The sequence below is a fragment of the Coloeus monedula genome, assembly GCF_965178545.1.
Source record: "Coloeus monedula genome assembly, chromosome: 8".
NCBI classification, from domain to species: Eukaryota; Metazoa; Chordata; class Aves; order Passeriformes; family Corvidae; genus Coloeus; species Coloeus monedula.
In genome coordinates, this window is record NC_138788.1 from 18,353,775 (window position 1) to 18,371,812 (window position 18,038).

The 18,038-nt window shown below is 40.6% G+C and overlaps 1 protein-coding gene across 10 annotated transcripts in view; it reads left to right on the plus strand.

The window, feature by feature from the left end:
• USP54 (ubiquitin specific peptidase 54) overlaps positions 1-15,628 on the plus strand; it is a 94,424-nt gene extending 78,796 nt beyond the window's left edge. For 6 of the 10 annotated variants that reach the window (XM_082285790.1, XM_082285792.1, XM_082285794.1 and 3 more), the window contains 7 exons: positions 2,909-3,028; positions 4,164-4,356; positions 6,621-8,074; positions 10,421-10,539; positions 11,646-11,786; positions 13,261-13,447; positions 14,167-15,628. In XM_082285790.1, the coding sequence (XP_082141916.1) occupies positions 2,909-3,028; positions 4,164-4,356; positions 6,621-8,074; positions 10,421-10,539; positions 11,646-11,786; positions 13,261-13,447; positions 14,167-14,825 (2,873 nt within the window). In that variant the 3' untranslated portion in view covers positions 14,826-15,628. Of the gene's footprint in view, positions 1-300; positions 883-2,908; positions 3,029-4,163; positions 4,357-6,620; positions 8,075-10,420; positions 10,540-11,645; positions 11,787-13,260; positions 13,448-14,166 lie in introns of those variants that run through there. The other 4 variants (XM_082285795.1, XR_014226600.1, XM_082285791.1 and 1 more) reach the window with 4 other exon arrangements.
• Positions 15,629-18,038: the final 2,410 nt, after the last annotated feature.

The following is an 18,038-nucleotide window of genomic DNA, read 5'->3' on the forward strand; positions in this document are numbered from 1 at the left end:
AATTTCCTGTTTTAATTGTGTATATGTGTGTCTCACTGCATCCACACCCCATTACAATTTTGTACCTTCAGGTAGTAAAATACTATCCATTTCAAACCTGTAGAAAGTGAAAAAACTGTTTGGTATTTTGACCAAATTTTTTCTTAAATGAGAAAACAAAGTAACGTAGAGGTATTCTTAATATATCTGTGTCTTTCCATTTTTGCAGTGATATACACTGTTAATAGTATTGATATCTAGATTTAGCTGTAAGCCTTTAACCAGCATCTTGGAATGAGCAGGGCTGTTTGTACCTTTCAGGCACCTCAGCTCCACCCACCGCAGAGGTTGTTCATATAAACCATTGTTCTGCTTCTGCTTGATTTTACTACCTTTACAGCCCTAAGCAGTTCTGCTTGTTCCTGCCCTTGTGCTTTCCAGTCTTTCTCCCTGGCCCGTCTGTGTATGCCCAGCACAGGTGTGGGGGCAAGTACTCTGGCTGGATCTAATTGAAAATCTGAGCTGGATTTAGGTTGCATATCTTTTCTAGGGAAAAAGAATTTTAAAAAATTTAAAAGCCAAATACTAAGTTTGATTGTCTTTTCCATGACTCCTCATCTTTCTGGCCAGAGATGGCAGCAAAAGAGGTTTAATTGGAAGGATGCAGCTGTAGCAGAGGGAACACGACAGAATTCACATGTCATACCTTTGTTTTACCCCTAAATCTCCATCAGCCCATAAGGGGATTCAAGAGAAAGGTGGGAAAAAGTGCACTGACCCAGTCAAGAGTGAACCCTGGAACCTGCTGGAACACTTTACTGGGGGTCATTGGAGGGTAAGCAGAGCCAAGAAAGGTGTAGTGAACACCTGGGTTCTGGTGCAGCAAATGTATGCATGGTCAGGGCAGTCCTACTGTGGTATCCGGTGTTGCGAGGCCTCCTGGCATTCCCATGCTGCATCCTCCAACCTGACGTAGAAGAGAGTTGAGGTTGCTGGTTTGCTGCTCAAGGAGAGGAAGGAGAGGGGCAGTCCACAGCAGTGCCAGTTCTGGACGCAATCCCAACTGTGCTCTGCTCAGCAGCCAGAATGACATTGTGCCAATAGCAGCTGGACACTTATGATCTCCATGAGGATGTCTGACTGGGAATGTTTGTATAATTTTTGCTGACCGTCAGTTATCCTTTACAAACCTACTATGGCCTGCTGGTAACCAGGTGAAAAATTCTGATGTACCGGAGTAGATGGATATATTCTTTTATTAGTATAGTGTTTGCTTTTGTAACATAAATGCCAGTGATTTAAAAATTGAGAAGTAAACCTCTATTGCTTAGCATGTTGTCTTCTCTGCTTCTCCTGCATGAAGGAAAATAGCATGTTCTCCAATACATTACCCCTCTTTTTCATCTATTCTATTAGTTGATAGAAGCAAAGATTGCTTAGTTTTTCTTTGTTAAAAAGAAACTAGACTAGAGTAATGCTTAATCAAAAAAGAATTCAGTAAAATGTCAGATGCATTGACTTGAAATCTAGGAAAGTCTTTGCTTAGTTCTTTTAAAGTCTTTCCACACCCCAGTCAGAGATATAATAGCTTAACATTAACAGACTGCTTGACTGCCTGGAAGGCTTGCTTGTATGCAGAACTCCAGAACACTTGTGACTCATTTTCCCCTCAAGTAAACTGCTAAATTCATGCATAGAAAGCTAATTTCAGTATTCTGCCCTTGATTACAAGCCTCAGTTGCCTTGATTTTGAAACTGAATGTGCTGCTTGATTAACTTACTGCTCTAACAACTCTCACTTCTCTCTCCAGTTCTAGCTTCTCTTGCAGGTTCTTTGGGGTTTATGGTAAAAGAGTTTGTACTTACATCTCTGCACAAGGGTGTTGGGGAGCAGGTCAGGCCACAGCATGTATTATGCAGATTGAGAGAATGTAATTTATTGTTGGCTGATAAAGATACTTGTGTTCTCTACCACAATGATAGAGACATACCATTAAAAAGACCCACCCCTAAACAAAGTAAAAAGTCAATTTTTATTTTCTGTTTTCCCTTCCTCATTTGAATGTTTACATTTTAGTGCATAATTTGCATTATGCCTAGTAGGTGACACCAAATAGTTTGGGCATTTCTTCCTCTCAGGAATGGATGTTATGATGCCAGGACACAGTTTCCTTTTTGTGTCCAAAGATGATTTATCCTTCTGTTCTCCAACACAGTTTTCTAAATTGTTGCAAGAAGAGTTCTTTACAGTTATCCCTTTCTTCTCAGCTTCCACCACCTTGATTTTCAAGCTGCAAGACTGTTGAGTTTTCATATTCTATATGTTACTTACAGCAGTTAAGTGTATGCACTGAACTCATTTATAGAAGTAGTTCATGCAGGCATTTATGTTAACACTCAAGTCCGAGTTTTCTTCCCCAGACATGTTAGTTGTTTCAGTTTGCTTCCCTTTTGATGAAGAAGAGACCAGATGGGTTTTGTCAGGAAACTTAACATACAATGAAAAAACCCTGATCTGCTGTATTTCTTTTACTGATACGTTTTGGTTTAGATTTGATTCTAAATTTAGTTTAATTCCTACTTGACAGAAGTCATTTGAACAGGCTCTGTGATATGTCTCTACCATCTTTTGTACTGATTTAAAGTTTTGAAAATAGTAGGATAAGCCAGTACAACTCTTTCAACTAAAGAAAATTGGAGGGAAAAAAATTTGTTTCACGTTGTTTTACTGTGTGGACGTCACAGGGTGACGTTATGAGGTGCTCAAGATGTACTTCTGCTTAGGGAAGGTTAGGTGGTGCAGTCTGGGATATGCGCAGCCTCTGCAAGAATCCGTATGTGGAAGGATTTGGCGATCACAAATGGGATGAGGGTAAGTGAGGGTTCTGCAATGAATGAAATCAAAATGAAGGGTGCTGCCCATTTGCAGGGAGGAGTGATGGCTTTGAGAAGTCGATGCAGGAAGCAGACTCAATCTTTGAAGAGTCACTGAATCAGGAGCAGAAGGGCGATTGTGCTGCAGCTTTGGCTCTCTGTAACGAAGCTATATGTAAGTAACCTTAACTGCCTGAGCTACTGCGCTTTGACTGTGTACTAATACAGAATAGAGTCTGAAATGCTACATCACGTTAAGTGGTCAGGTAATATGGGGGTCCAGCTGGTCTTTAGGAACATGCAGGTAGACAGAATTTTTCATTTTTATAAGCATTCCCATTTGGGGTTTTTAGTCCCATTCCTCTTCATCTCTGTTTTTTCATGTTTGCATTCATTTTGTTCTCTCCAGTGCTAAGGTAGTAACAGCACTGGAGTGCTGATGTGCCCTTTTCGGTGCTAAATGGTATGTTTCAGCAAGCACCTGGTAGGTGGTTCCCCTTGCCACTCAGTCCTCACAATTTTTCCCCATCGTCAGGCCGAATTGCAAAGGCTATTAAGCTCTCCTGTTTTTCATGGGGGGTGTAGCATAGGAAGAAAATGGTAGCCCATTCTTGAGTCCCCTGGATTAACAGAAGTGAACTATGTTGTACTTTGCTTTCATGAAGAAAAAAGCATTAGGACATTGAAGTGCTTAAATGCATTGTGATCTTTGAGAATGTGTGCTATGTGATTTCATTTTATTTTTGGTGTTTTTCCATTATGACTGGCTGGCTGTCTCACCCCATGCTCCCCTCTGTCTGCGTAGAATGGCTGCAGACAGGGTGAATAGCTCCTGTGCTGTTTGCATTTAGAAATTGGCTTTTATGGACTGCAGAATAAAGGGTGCAGCATACAGCTGTGGTGATAGCGCTATTAGCTTTCATTCCAGCAAGGAATCTCAAATCCCAGCTGGGTATTCCTGCACATAAAGGGAGTCCCATGTATGGAGGATGCAGGAGAAGAGTAGATGACAGAATGAAGCATCATTGTAGTAGGGATGGAAAGAGCTTGTGTGAAGGGATGAGAAATTGGGCTAAAACAAGGATATTGTTTTTATTTTATTTTGGTTTAGTTTCAGTTAATGTGTTTGTACACCTGGCTAAGCTGAATGTGCATTAATGGAAACAATAGCATCCTTGTGAATTCTTTTGTGGCAGTATTTGCATGGTCCATGTTTTTTGTTCCTGCTGCATCTTTTTTCTTTTTTTTTCTTTTTCAATTTTATTCCTTTTTTCTGTTTGTTTTCTGCTATGTTTTCTTTTGCATTTTAGCTAAACTAAGACTTGCCATGCATGATGCCAGCGCTAGCACTCACAGCAGAGCCCTAGTCGATAAGAAGCTGCAAATCAGTATCCGAAAAGCCCGGAGCCTCCAGGATCGCATGCAGCACCAACAGCCACCGCAGCCGCTGCCTCCGCCAGCCTGCCACCCACCACAGGGCGGCACCATGGCCCAGTCTACAAGGTAGTGCGAGTACCTCACCTAGACACAGACCTGGGCTGCATCTGTGAGCAGTGCAGTCTGGAAAGAAATAGCAAACTATGTATATTCCCCTGGATAGTCCAAGTCCTACTGTGTCACACCCTATTCTTTTCTTCTCTAGGTTAAATCCTATTATAAAACAGTCAACTACCCCATTTTCCCTCTCCCCACCACCCTTTCTCCCAGTCTTCATAGAATAGTCCAGTGTGCATGTGTTCAAAATGTGATCTGTGACAGAGAATTGTAGCAGTCAGTGCCTGGCAGCATTGATGTCTCATGCACCAAGGGAAAAAACACAATAGACAATAATCTGGCTAAAAAAAGTGGGCATGTGGTAGGATGAAATGTGACAGTTTATAATAAGGAGCAGTTTCAGGACTCAGTCAGTCAGAGACTGTACTACAGTCAAAATCTTGCTATAGTTGCTTTTATGTTGGGAACATCAGCCAGTGTGTTTAGTGCTCTGTAGTTTTAAAACTGGCAAGGGCACTGATCTTTTCTTTCTAGTCCACTTCTCTAGTAGTGTACTGGTACAACGCTTGAATCCAGATCCTGATCTGTCACCTTGACTACTCCATCATTCTTCATTTTCTTTCTGTGTTTCCCAGCATCCTGTAGCCTGGCTTACCAGCCCTCCTCAGTGTCTCTTCATGATTCTTTCTTTCATACTGACTTTAACTACAGCATAATTAACTCTCTGCTATAACCAATCCTTTCTTCCTACCCTCTTTAGCATGCAGCTTAATCCTTCTTTCTTCCCATGCCATTCCCTCCTAGCACTAGACCATTCCTATCCAATTTCTAGGCTGTTTCTTGAACTGTTACTTTTTTTCCCCTCTCCCCTTCTTACATGTTATATTACCAGAAGCTTAGATAAAATCTCAGATGAGAATCGTTTTTCTGTTCCTTTCTGTAAAATGCTGCGTACAGCTATATACAAACCCAGTTAATTCGCACACCTGCCAGGCTCTGGTTCATAACGTTCTTTTCTTTTCCTGCAGTACCTGAATTACACATAATGAAAGCTGATCTTTTTGTCAATCAGGGGTCCATTATATCCTCTCTTACAGGAGAAATGCAGAGCTCAAATTAGGCATTTTTGCAGATTCTAAGAAAATGAAAGTGCCTTTCTTAACTAATTTTGCTAATGCTAAACTCGTTCACTGCTGCTCTGTGAAAAGAGCATTACTTTTGCAAAAAGTTCTATCCAACCAAATGTTAATATTTCAGCCAATGAAAAAGAAACCGTATTCATAGCCAGAGTTCTGTACTCCAGCTTTGATGTAAATAACATTGCAGACAGTACAAAGTTTGCAATTCCTGACAGATAATGTTGTATTGCTACACACATCAACTAGGTCTTCATGGTAACTTTCCTTCCCTGCATCTCAAGGAGGAACCAAAGCAGTGATCTTACATCTACTTTAAGTTTTCTGCTGGAGCTGATGTAGCCTGTCATTTTCTCATAGGCAGTGGACTTAGTACTGTTAGTTCTGTCTGTATATTAAAATGCTAACTAAATGCAGACAAATGCCAGGGATGTGTATGACCCAAAAATATAACTGTCTTGCATTGGTACATAAAAGAATGAACATTATTTTCTAGAAGTATGCTCAGGATACAAATTATTTCAGAATAATAGTTATGTATTTAGCTTGAACTTTATTTAACGTTTTGGATAAGTATCTTGAAAAATGAGAATATAAAGATGGTAAGAGAAAAAGTTCAACCTGTTCCTTCCATTTGTCAAGTCATTCTTCATGAAGTTGCCTGGAGAGAGAGGACTGTACAGAAATACTGTCAGTTCATGTTCAGATCACAGACATGTCCAAAGTATTTTAGAAGATATCTAAGATGTTACTGTTGAAAACAGTTATTACATTTTATATAAATGCTATTTTTACTCTTTTTACAGTTATCCCTACTCACATACGCAGTCTGCTGATTGAAATGCCTGTGGTGCTGTACAAGAATACTTCATATAGAGCCTAATTGTAAATTGCAATTGTAAATTGCAAAATACTCTTAAAAGTATGAAATGGATTCAGTTAGATTGTTAGAGCAGGAAAACAAAGTTAGAAGCAAAGGACTAACATGTATGTCTCTAGTGAATTAATGCAAAGTCTTCATCAGAATACAGTGAGCAAAGTGTGTTGAGCTGTATGTCACCTCGTGCAAGGTCTGTACCCTAGGAATAAACGTAAGCAATGGCTACTGCTAATCATTTACTCTTCTGTGTGTTTTAGTGAACAGACTGGCCCGCTCCAAGTACTGCTGAGCCAGGAGGTACCACTGGAACCCAACAAAGAAGTGGAATTTGGGTCCAGTTCTTTCTTCCACCCACCTGCTTCCTGCCATGAATTGCACTCATCATTATATCCAGAGTCTTCCTCCTTGCCCCCCTCTGAAAGCAGTCCATCCAACAGGATCTCTCCAAACTTCCAGTCTGCTTCTGCTGATTTTCATGACCAAGTTCCCTCTTTTCCCTATAGGCAAGGGTTGACAGAGAGGTCTGCAAGAACTGAGAATGATGCCCACAATAGTGGGGAATTTGCTGACACGACAGCCACAGGGCCAAAAGACTATAGGGATTGCTGCAGTAGCAGCAGGTTAGAAGAGGTTCATAACATAATGCCTATTCTCACACCTCACTTCAAATCCAAGGCTAACACAATAAACTCTGTGTCTTTGCCTACACTGTTTCCCTGTCCACATCCACCACAAGCTGCATCTCCTGAAAGGGACAGCCAGCACAGTCCTTGTTCCAAACTTGCAAGCTCTCCTGTGCGGCCCAGCGTTGATCATTTAGGGGCCTATCATGCAGTGACCTCTGCAACTTCATCCCCTACACAGCAGTGCTCCTCGGATCCTTTGCAGAAAAATAAGTACTCCAGAGCAAACAGCCAGGAGATGTTATTACCCTCACAGGGTGAATATGGCACAGCAGACGGTTGTAAATCTGAGGCTTTTAGTACAAAGGGACATGTTCGCTCCTTGGCAGAGCAGTTTCAGAAAATGCATGCAGTCTCCCAGAGAAAAGGTACTCATGAAAAAGACTGGATTACTGCAGTGTGTCAGGATGAGAAGTCTCCAAAGTTAACACAAAAATCTTTCATCAGCCGTTCATCTTCTGGTTACGGACAGCTACTCCATCAAAACCAAGAAAACAAAAACCAGTCTTCCGAAAAATTACACTCAGCTGTGGATATTAGGGACGGGGTAGTTTCTTTGAAGGGTTTTAGTGCCCAACATGTTGCTTCTATGAGTTTTTGTTCTCACAGTGAAGAGCTGTGTAGAAGAGGTGGACAGACTATAGCAGACCCTGCACCCTATGTGGAAAGGCACTGTCATGATGGAGGAATGAAAGAGGTGGATGATGGAGCTGCTAGTAGCATGGTTGCCTCTATGCCTGTGGACCATTGGGTGAATAATGTTACTAGGTATTACAGTTCTCAGAAGGCTAATAAGAATACTGAATGGCTTCCTGTACCTGGGAGGAGTCCACTCCTTTCTGATCAGAGAGCAGTTGGAGATGACTTGAGCAGGATCCCAGTACATCTGCATCCACACTGGAATCAAGACACAGAACAGGAGCTCTCAGAACTGGAATCCCTCTATCAGACTAGTCTGCAGGCATCTCAGGCCACTAGGCCTTTCTTGGGAAGACAGGACAGTGCTAGGTATCCATTTGACCAATCAGGTAAGAATGATGCAGTTATTTTTCTTGGTTGACCTGCCTATGTACTCCTATATAGGTGAAGATGCATTTTCCAGTCGATTTAGTTAAACGGGCATTAATTTGTGCACAGATGCAGAAAAATTCAGGTTGTAGACTCTGAAAACATTCCAGCTAACTAGAGAAAGCAGTGTGATAGCACTGCCTGGGGTGGCTGCAGAGTAGCTGTTGATCTTGGCAAAAGGAGAGCAACATCTGTCAAGAGTAACATAGAAATAGTTGATCCTGTTTTCAAGGAGGGAGCTAGCTAATGAATTTTGTTGTTTGAAAGTCTTACATCACCTCTGGAATTTATTAAACTCTTTCTATGCCTGATGTTAACATTCTCCACATTGGTGAGTTTTTACTGATTGTATTGTAATTGAGAATTTAGTCTGTAACTGGTTGAGGGGAATAACTTTTAAAAGTGTTTCCAGATCTGAGAGTTTTGCTAAGGACTACCTGCTTTAAGTTCTGGAAAATTACTTGTGAAAGCAGCGCTGAGGGTACATGAACTGCACTAAGATCCATGAGACCTTGTGGATTAGTTGGTGCCGAAAGAAAATGAACAGATTCTGTCAGTGAGGACATCCAGCTGTTGCTGGAGACATTCAACTGGAGTCTCATGACAGCAGTCCGGTTCCACTTAAGCTGATCTAATCTCCTGCCTGAGATAGGGCAACCTTGTTTCTCTGCTTCACAAGTGAAGGAAATTTCTTTATAATCTGTGTCATAGCATTAAAGCGATGAATTTTCTGGTTAAATATAAGGCAGCCTGAAATTGGATGGGTACCAAAGTGACATAGATATAGCTATACACATATGATATATATATATATATATATATATATATATATATTGCAATGCATACACAAGACAGGTTTTCCCCTGCCCTGCACCCGTGGAGGTGGAACCTCCATCACTCCTGACAATGTCAGACCTGGCTGTGATCAGAGTGAGTACTGCCATAAAGTCTTGAATGGGTTTCTGTTCAACAGCTTGAGTTTTCTCTGAACTCTCATGTCTTGCAGTCCACTCACAGACCGGTTAAGACATCGAAATGTGGCCATTTACCATTTGTTGTCCTTTTGGTTTGCTTTCAGAGTTAGGCAGGATCTGATCTCAGGACTTTGCAGATACTCTCTTGCATGGGCTTGAATCAGAAGGTCTTACATGTTCCAACTGATTTTGGAAGTTCTTTCTGGAAATCTACCAGGATAAAGCCCAGTTGCTTTAGTATTGGTTGGAGTTTCAGAGTTCTGTCATCAAATGACTCATTTCTTAGGCTGACTTTCTTATGTATTTTCCCACCACATGTATGAGGGATGTGGGATACAGATACTCTTCTCAAGTGAAGTTTATATTTGAGATCTTCTCATTTGCTGTAACTTTCTGGTTTTTCTTCCTAAGTTCTGCAAATTCTGTATAAAACTGAGAAGTTTGAACCAGTGCATCTACTGTGATGAACTGGATGAAAATCACCTGAGTTAGGTCTAGGACTGCTCTTTCTTTCTTTTAACTTGCATTACCTATTCATTTCCAAATGCTGTTGAAACTTTGACCCATTATCAATTGGTTTTGTCAGACCTTTGCATTCTGAATCGTGGTGAAAATGCCTCTGTTTCATTAGAGGGACTTTACAGCAGAGTTAAAGCCAAGACTTGTTTCTCTGAATGCAACCACCTCAATGCAGAAAAGGTGTTGTTATCAGCATATCACCTTTCTTCCTTTATAGAGGAACTCCCTGTGACCAGTTTAATTAGGACATTGATCTGTCTATTCCATGAGAAATTTTAGGATTGTAATTGATGGATGGGGATTGCACTGAAGTGAAGTAATTGTAGCAATCCTAGTTAAAAATAACACCTTTAACTATTTAACCAGCACAACAAATGGCTGAGAAACTAGCATTGAATGGGAAGGAGCAGGTGAATGTGTGGGGAGCCTGAGGCTGACTTGTTTAGCCCAAGTTACATTAGGTAACTTCCTTCTAGTGGCTGATTTTCTGTCTCTTTGAGCCCTCTAAACAGTCTCACCTCTGTATCAGGCAAGTCTTGGTGTGCAGTTAAATCATTTAAATCTTAAATAGTTCAATTAACTGCTCCCCTGAAGCCTGCAGAAGGGCCAGGGAAGTAGGCATAGTATCCTGATAGACTGTCTCCCCTTGAAATGTTGGGTGTTAGCTGATATATTAATGTTCCAAGGGTCTCTGACTTCTTGTTCTGTGTGTATAGTCCCTCTGTCTTTGCTGGAGTCAGACCTAAGATAGTCAGAAATGTGTCATAACATGCAATCAGGTGTTGAATTTAATCATAGTGTTTTCCTTCCCAGTCTCTGTGAACCTGAGTGTGAGGAAGCTGCCTGCTACAGCTGGCATGGGTCTGTCGAAAACCCCAACAGCAGAGATCGAGCGCAGTCTGTGTGGATCCACTGTCTCTTCTGTCTCCAAGGTGACATTTTGTTACTTAAGATGTTCTAGAGGGGGAAGGGCTCGGCCTGTGCAAGAAAGAATTTACAGTGGGACAAGTGAAACACATTATGAAAAAGGTACTGGGGTCGTTGATATTAATGTTAGAGAGAATTTCAAGTGCAGTCTAGCACAGGATTAACTAACTAAAATATGAGTGACTCATGCTACGTGCAACTTACATGCAGTCAAATGATCTAAATCCTGGCTTGGAGGAACACAGCATTGAAAACTTTAAGATCTAGTCTCTTTGAACTTAGTGACACGAATTCCCTTGCATCACAACTGATGATAACTGCTTCTTAATTTTACCATGTGCAGGGGCACAAGTTTCATTTTTTTTCACTGTCACTACATATTTTTAAAGTGGGTGATAATTTGGTATTTGCTACAGTTCATAGTTAGTCACCTCAGAGTGGGAGAACATTCTTTTTCTTTTTTTCCTGGAAAGACACTGTTTAAATAACTGGCAGTTACATATCAATGCCTGTATGTGAAGACGTGAAAGTATTTTCAAGGGGAAATTACATTTCCTGTAGTATCTCTGTACTTGTTAAAGGGAGTTCCAAGTCTGTTCCTCTATGGAACAAAGGAAAGGAAAGATGGAATAAGATTAGCCAGCTTCCAGCATTCATCAAATAATCCTAGATTTTTTTTTTTTTTTGCATGGGAAGACAGTAGTACTTTATTGTAAGATGACTGTCAGCTGTAGCCATGATTATCTCTCCAGGGGCAGTGATGCCTGCAGCAGCAGTCAGTCCTTCAGGTAGATCCGTCCCACTAGAGGCATTTTGTCCTGGCTTTAGACACTTATAAAAGAACGACTCTCATTTAGACAAATCAATCTGTGTATATTTACTAATGGAAGAAAAACTATAAGGAATAATATTTTTAATCAGCAGATCCAAACAGACCCATTTATCTTAAGTTTTCAAAGCAGTACCTGAATGAAGGATTTCAAGAAAGAAAAGATCACTAAATATCACTGAAATATGCTCCATTATATTTCTATTCATCTGTTCCCTGTAATTATTGTACAAAATTGATATTATGAAGAACCTTGTCTGAAATATGTGATGTTGTTTGCAGGTCACATATACCAGAGAACATAGCAGGGAACCAGAAGAGGAGGAAATATACAGTGCAGAGAATTTCCGTCGCATTGCTCGCAGTCTCAGTGGGACAGTTGTCTCAAACAGAGAAGAGACCTTGGTCTCTTCTCACAGTTTTGTAAGTAGAATGATGTGCAGCTTTCCAATGAGCTTTCATCTGTGTGTAGGGTTGCTGTTTTCTCTGTCTGCATTTAGTAGTTAACAAATGAGACAGAAGACAACTCAATAATAAGCCATGATAAAAGCCTGTCTTTTTTGTTCTCTCTTTGGAAGAAGAATGAACTTCTGTATAAGTAACAAAGCCATTTTCCTCATGTCATTGCAGAGTAGTGGCTGCTGCAGCTGGTAGGCGTGTCAGCTACATTACTTGCTAGTATGCAGAAACAACCAGTATAAACATTTTTTTTTCAGTTGACTTACTTTCAAGAAAGCTTCTCGTACACCTATAATTAAAAACAAAAAAACCCCCGCCAGTACCAAAATGAAAGTTTCTGCTCTCTTGTGAGTTTATTAAGCAAGTAGCATTTTTAGAGGGTAAAAGTAAACATTAAAGGGGAGTCAGTTCAAGGCTTGGTGCATAACATGCAGACAGTTAAATACAGAAAATAACTAAAAGTAAGGAAATTGATCTTTTCTTTGTCCTCTCTGTTAAGTAGTCTTAGATGCAATTTAAAAGTGTCAGAAAAACAGTAACAATGTTTAGCAACATATAATGTCAAGTTTTGGCTTGGACTGAATTTTTTGCACACTGTACTTAAACTTTTATTTGAAACCAGCTGTGTAATAGGTATAGAAGAGTCTTAGTTGCAGAATGAGTTATTTAGACGGGTCAGTCCAATTGCATCTCTCTGCTGTGTGCCACAAACTAAGTATATGTCAACTTTGAAGAGTTTGCTCCTCAGTGTGCTTTAGTTAAGGGCTCTGACACATACCTGGAAGTGCTGGCAGAAGCAATTAAAGACCTTTAGCTGCCCAAGAGCTGCTCTCTCAGCTAATGTTTTTATCTCCACAACACAAGCAGCCAATGGGATGGTTGTCTGTTACTACTCTTCGAGTTAGGCACTGGGCTCAAGTCTGTGATGGTTTCTATTGATTCCTGCTTTCTGGGGTAGGTATCTCCTAATAGAGGGAAAAGGTATAACACAGATAAATACTTCAGCTGTGACAGGTAAATCTGTTCATAGTCTGAAATCAGAGCTTTCAGTAAAGCCCGATAGAAAATAGAAAGGAAAAATCAGCAATACTCTGTTTCATGGTTTGTGTAGCATACCATTTTCAGTGCTGACTGGCCTGACGTTGTTTTGTGTATTCGGTTTGTCAGCCAAACCTCCAGGAGTGGTTTGTGTTTGTTTTGGCTTTTTTTTTCTGGTATAATTCCAGTCTAACGATCTTAAGTAGCCCACCACTTCAGTAAAAGCCTTACTGGATTGATGCAGTTTTTGTCTGTCTTTTTCACGTACAGATGCATGTTTTTGTTCCAGTGACTCATCCCTTTCTTCCTTGGATCAACACCACCTTTGCTTGTTTCAACCCAACTCTGTGTTTACTCATCATTTTATGTTCTGTTCTTCTCCTTTCTCATTTTATAAAAGGAAGCACCAAATACGAGGAAAATGCCAGTGGACACCAGCCACCGTTCTTCCAGCTCCACTTCCCTTCCTTTCCCCCATGATCCTCCTGTATTTCCCTTTGATCCCCAGCACAACCCAAACCAGGTGCAGCACCCACCCCATGATGTACTGATGCCCAGCATGGTGGGCAAGGCACGTAAACTGTCAGGTAATAATCACAGGACTTTTCATCCTTCTTCGTGATCAGAAATATTGCTGAAGTACAGCTCCTCAGTTCTTGTCTTTCATAATGGAGTTTACCATCTGCCTGAATTCCTCCAGAAGTCTGGAAGAACAAATCACATTTCTTCTTCTCTCCCCTTTGGAGTTTTCCTGTGGTTCTGTGCTAAATGTGCATAACCAAAGCCCATAACCTTTATGGAAACTTTATGATGGCTTTATATAAAATCATATCAATATTTTTGTGAGTTATTTTCTTCAATGTAAAAGTAGCAGTAAGACCCACCACCTTGTTGCCATGTATGAGAGTACTTCCACAAGTTACTCATTCCCACAAATCACCCATGTGCCAGTAGAAATAACTACTTCCTGCATGAGAATTACTTTCCCTGTGACAGCATCAAAACCAGTTTGATCTACCAGCCTTGAAATACTTTGTTGGGCTCCTCTATGATGAAACAAGGGGCTAGTAAAGAAATCTGAAATCTGTGACAACAGCTGCAGTAGGATAAAGAGAGGAAATGCAGTGAGGAAAATGAATGCTGGAAAAGGTACAGCTAGCTTTTATTCAGAATTGCATGTCAGCCAGTAACTGGATGTACTAGTGATTTCATTGTTCTTCTGTCACCTGCTGACCACAGCTGAAAGTTCAGAGAGGATGAAACAAAAATTATAACTAAGCAAACCTTTTTTTAAAATTTATTTCAGGAGATCAGAAGAACATCATCCAGAAACTTCTGGTTGTGCCTGACAGGGGTGAAGCTTTCCAAGGTGAAGACTACCCAGGTGTGGCACTGAGCTATGGGAGTCTCCCTTGTGTACCCAAAGGCACCCTCTCCCAGGGGCAAAAGCCTCGTGTTAATTTGCATTTAGAAGGTGGAGCATCAAGTGTCTCTGGCCATTTGCTGAACACAAGTTACTCTGCCGGGCAAACAGCCACTTTACCAGATAAGCGAACAATGCTCTGGGGGAAACATGCTGGCCAGCCAGGCAAGAGTTTACAGGAAGGCTTCCTCCAGCAGCCTTCACAACATCACATGCATGAATCTCACGCCATCGGTTGCAGACTACCAGCCAGCACAGACTACAGCACTTTAAGAATACCACGTGAGCCTTCTTGGGATCCCGGTGCTTCTCAAGGTTGCCCTGTGCCCCCCTCTTGTGTTAAGGCCCCGGGTCCAAGGAGAGTTGATATGCCTCCAGAAGAAGACTGGCGAGAGAACAGCTACACCCCTCAGCCTGGCAGAAGGCGAATGCTGCCAATGCATGTGATGGATGGGACTTTTTCTTCTGCTTCTGAGGCACACAGAAATATGCTGGCTCGAGCAGCATCAGCTACTGGCACCATGCAAAACAATGGCTGGTGAGATCCCATCCACTTCATGTGCCCCAGTACACCACTCTGTGAACTATGGTTATTGCCAGAGTGTGGATTGCATGGAGACAGGAAACTCTTTCAATCAGTATCTGTGCCAGTTGTCTTAAAATGTAGCTATACAGTATGTGGAAACTAATTGCACTGTATTTTGTTTCTGACACTACTGAACTGCTGTCTGGATGGGGAATCTTAGCTATTCTAGTCCTGGCCTCTCCTAGCAAACAAGTGCTATAGGAATGGTAATTGGCTTACGGGTAAGTTCTGAAGTGTGCACACGTTTTGGAGGAAGATGGCAACTAACAAAAGGACATTTTTAAGGACTCTTTTTCATGAAATGTAGCTTTGGTAAATTCTTCACATAAAGAAACCAATCCTTTTGTTTTCTTCTCCTTCCTCTCTCCTGTTCCTTCCTAGGGGTCCTACTGACCCACCTTCCAGGTTCCAGTAAATCTGCACTTGGCGGGTGGCAGTTAGTAAAGCAAACAGTTTTCAGTGTTCTGAGATCTCATACAGAGATCACAGCTGTAGTTGCTGCAGAGGAAGTGACAGGGAGATATTGTTCATTAGTAAACCCCAATTTTCCCCACTTTAGCAAACTAACAATGCTTCAAACAGAAAAGACTGTTAATGCTGCACGCTTAGCTACACCAATGTAAACACAGAATAAGTTTAACTATTTTAGTGTCAAACATACTTGCTTTTGTAAGTATTTTTCAAATAAATCTATGAAAATAGTTCTATTTACCTGACTGTGTTTGATCTTTCTTTTCTGTTTAGTTTTACTCTTCAGTTGGCTGGGAACTTCTGATTCATTTTCTTACACGTGAACAAACACGAGTAAGTTGTTCATTCTAGTTCATTAACAAAGTTTATGTAATAAAGAGTTAGATTGGAGGACATGCCTAATTTTGATTCAGGACTTGAGGTGTTTCATTACTACTCGGCACTTAAATTTCACCTCATAATGGACAATAATTTAATGTCCTTTGAAAAGTATTTTGAGACTGACATCTTGTTTTAAGGAATACTACATCTATGCAAGATGGTAGTGTATGCAGATATACAGAAAAATCATCAGAAATGATTGGTGGGGTGAGAAGTGTCATTTTAATCACACTTGCACTCCTGCTCCTGCAGACACTTTCAGGTGTGGTGGTTATGAGGTGTTCAGAAGCATGGGGATTCTGTTCCATGCTTGTACTGGTCCATGATTCTGCTTGGAGCAGAGCTGGAGCTGTGGCAGTGCCAGTGCTGGTGGAAGGGCTGCCCTGCCCTGCCCTGTTAATTCACAGTGCTCCTCGTAACCTACGCTCTCTGACCCGAGGGGCTTCGCTCTCATTTCATGCTTTGCAGCTCAGGGCTTGATGGAATTCCATCAGTTGTTGCTGTTTAGCCTGAGATTGATTCTCATTCATTTCAGTTAGTGTAATTTGTCAGTTTCTTGTTTCTAAATACTGTTGTTTCTGTTATTGTTGCAGTCTCCTGTAACTACATTTTACATTTTGGATTATGTTGCACACTTCTTTGTACTTAGCTGCCCCACTAGTAGTGGTTACCAGAAAAAAGCACTCTGTTCTCCCACCCGTCTATTCCAAAAAAATCCCTCATGACTTTTGACTTTCTTACATAAAGGTTTTGCCAACCTCATAATGTGAAACTTTCAATAGTACTAATTTTCTAAGTATAAACAAATGGAGTTTATATTTTACTTGAAACAACTGTTTGATTCGGGTTTCCCAATAGACACAGAATTGTTAGTGTCTCATGCCGTAGCCACTTCTGTTTTCAGCTTTTTGATACTTTCAGTGGTTGGTGAAAGCTGCAGTAGCCCCAGCATGGAAGTGAGGACATGGATAAGTATTTGACACTTCACTTGACTACAACGGTAAAAAATTCAGGTTGCAGACTGAGACTTAATAGTCTTGATAATCTCAAAAAAACAAGCTGCCAAAACTAAGTACAAAGTCATGTCTTCAAAAATCAATATAAAGTATGAAACTCTTGCAACTGAAGACAGCATGGATGCTTAGCTTTATTATGTCCTAGCAACCAGGAAAGAATGGAAGTATACTTGTATAAAGCTCTGCAGAATAATTCTGAGTTGATGCAATTTACTTAAATAATTAGTGGTAACCAGGTGGGTTTTTTTAAGGGCCCTGTTGTGTTTATTCTCTTTAGCTACTAGGTTTCAAAATTTTTTAAAATGTCCTTTGTATATCAGTTGCTTTCTATGAAGTTAACCAGAGACCTGAAAAGGAAAAGCTGGGTCCATAGCAAGCAGTGTATTAGTGCATCTGAAGAGAAACAAACTGAAGTACATTCAGCAATATATTTAACATGGGAGAAAACGTGAGACTGGAAAAACACTGTTACTTCAGCTTGTGCCTGCAAATTTTAGTAAGGTCAGTAAGATAAAATTAACTACAAAGTAAATATTACTAACTCGTCTTTTCAGTGATATTTATACTATACAAAAATCAATTACACAGCAGTTTAATAGCTTGTTAAAGTTCACTGTTGCCTATAGGAAGGGTGAGGAGGGGGTTCCCACAGGTATTCAGCAGCTATTTAAAATTCTTAAGAGTTTACAGTTTGTAAGTTTTGATGCAATATAACCATGTCTTTGTCCCTGGCTGAAGAGTATGTTATTGGATGGAATTAAATGAAAATAATGCCATATACACTTAAATTCGCCTTTTTAAAGTAAGTGAATGTCAGTTCTCCTAAAAATAAAATTATTTTTCCCACTATTTCTGTGATCTCTCATTGTGTTTGTAATATGCATTTAGACCTAACTGGGTAGGGAGCAAAAAAAGGCAATAATAAAATGAAAAGTAACTTGATGTCCTAGCAGTAGCAAAATCATGTTAATATGATCTTTCTGTGTATGGAAAAGGAACTACTTAGCACAGTTCCTTCTCTTGAAGGGAACCAAGTTTGTACCCGCTGTTTGTGGAAATCATATTCAGACCTGCTGAACAGCTGATGTGCTCAAATGGAGCGTGCAGCACTTGAGAGTTACCCAAAATGTGCTCTGCTTTAGAGAAGGGAAGTGCAAGGGAAGTGCCTGTTTCTTTTTAACAAAGGCTACTTGCACCCACATTAAGATGGGGGGATTTGGGAAGAGGGAAGGAACTGTCTTACTGATATTTCCCCTGATTGCTAACATTGCTGGAATGGACTTAGCAGTGGTGGTTGGGTA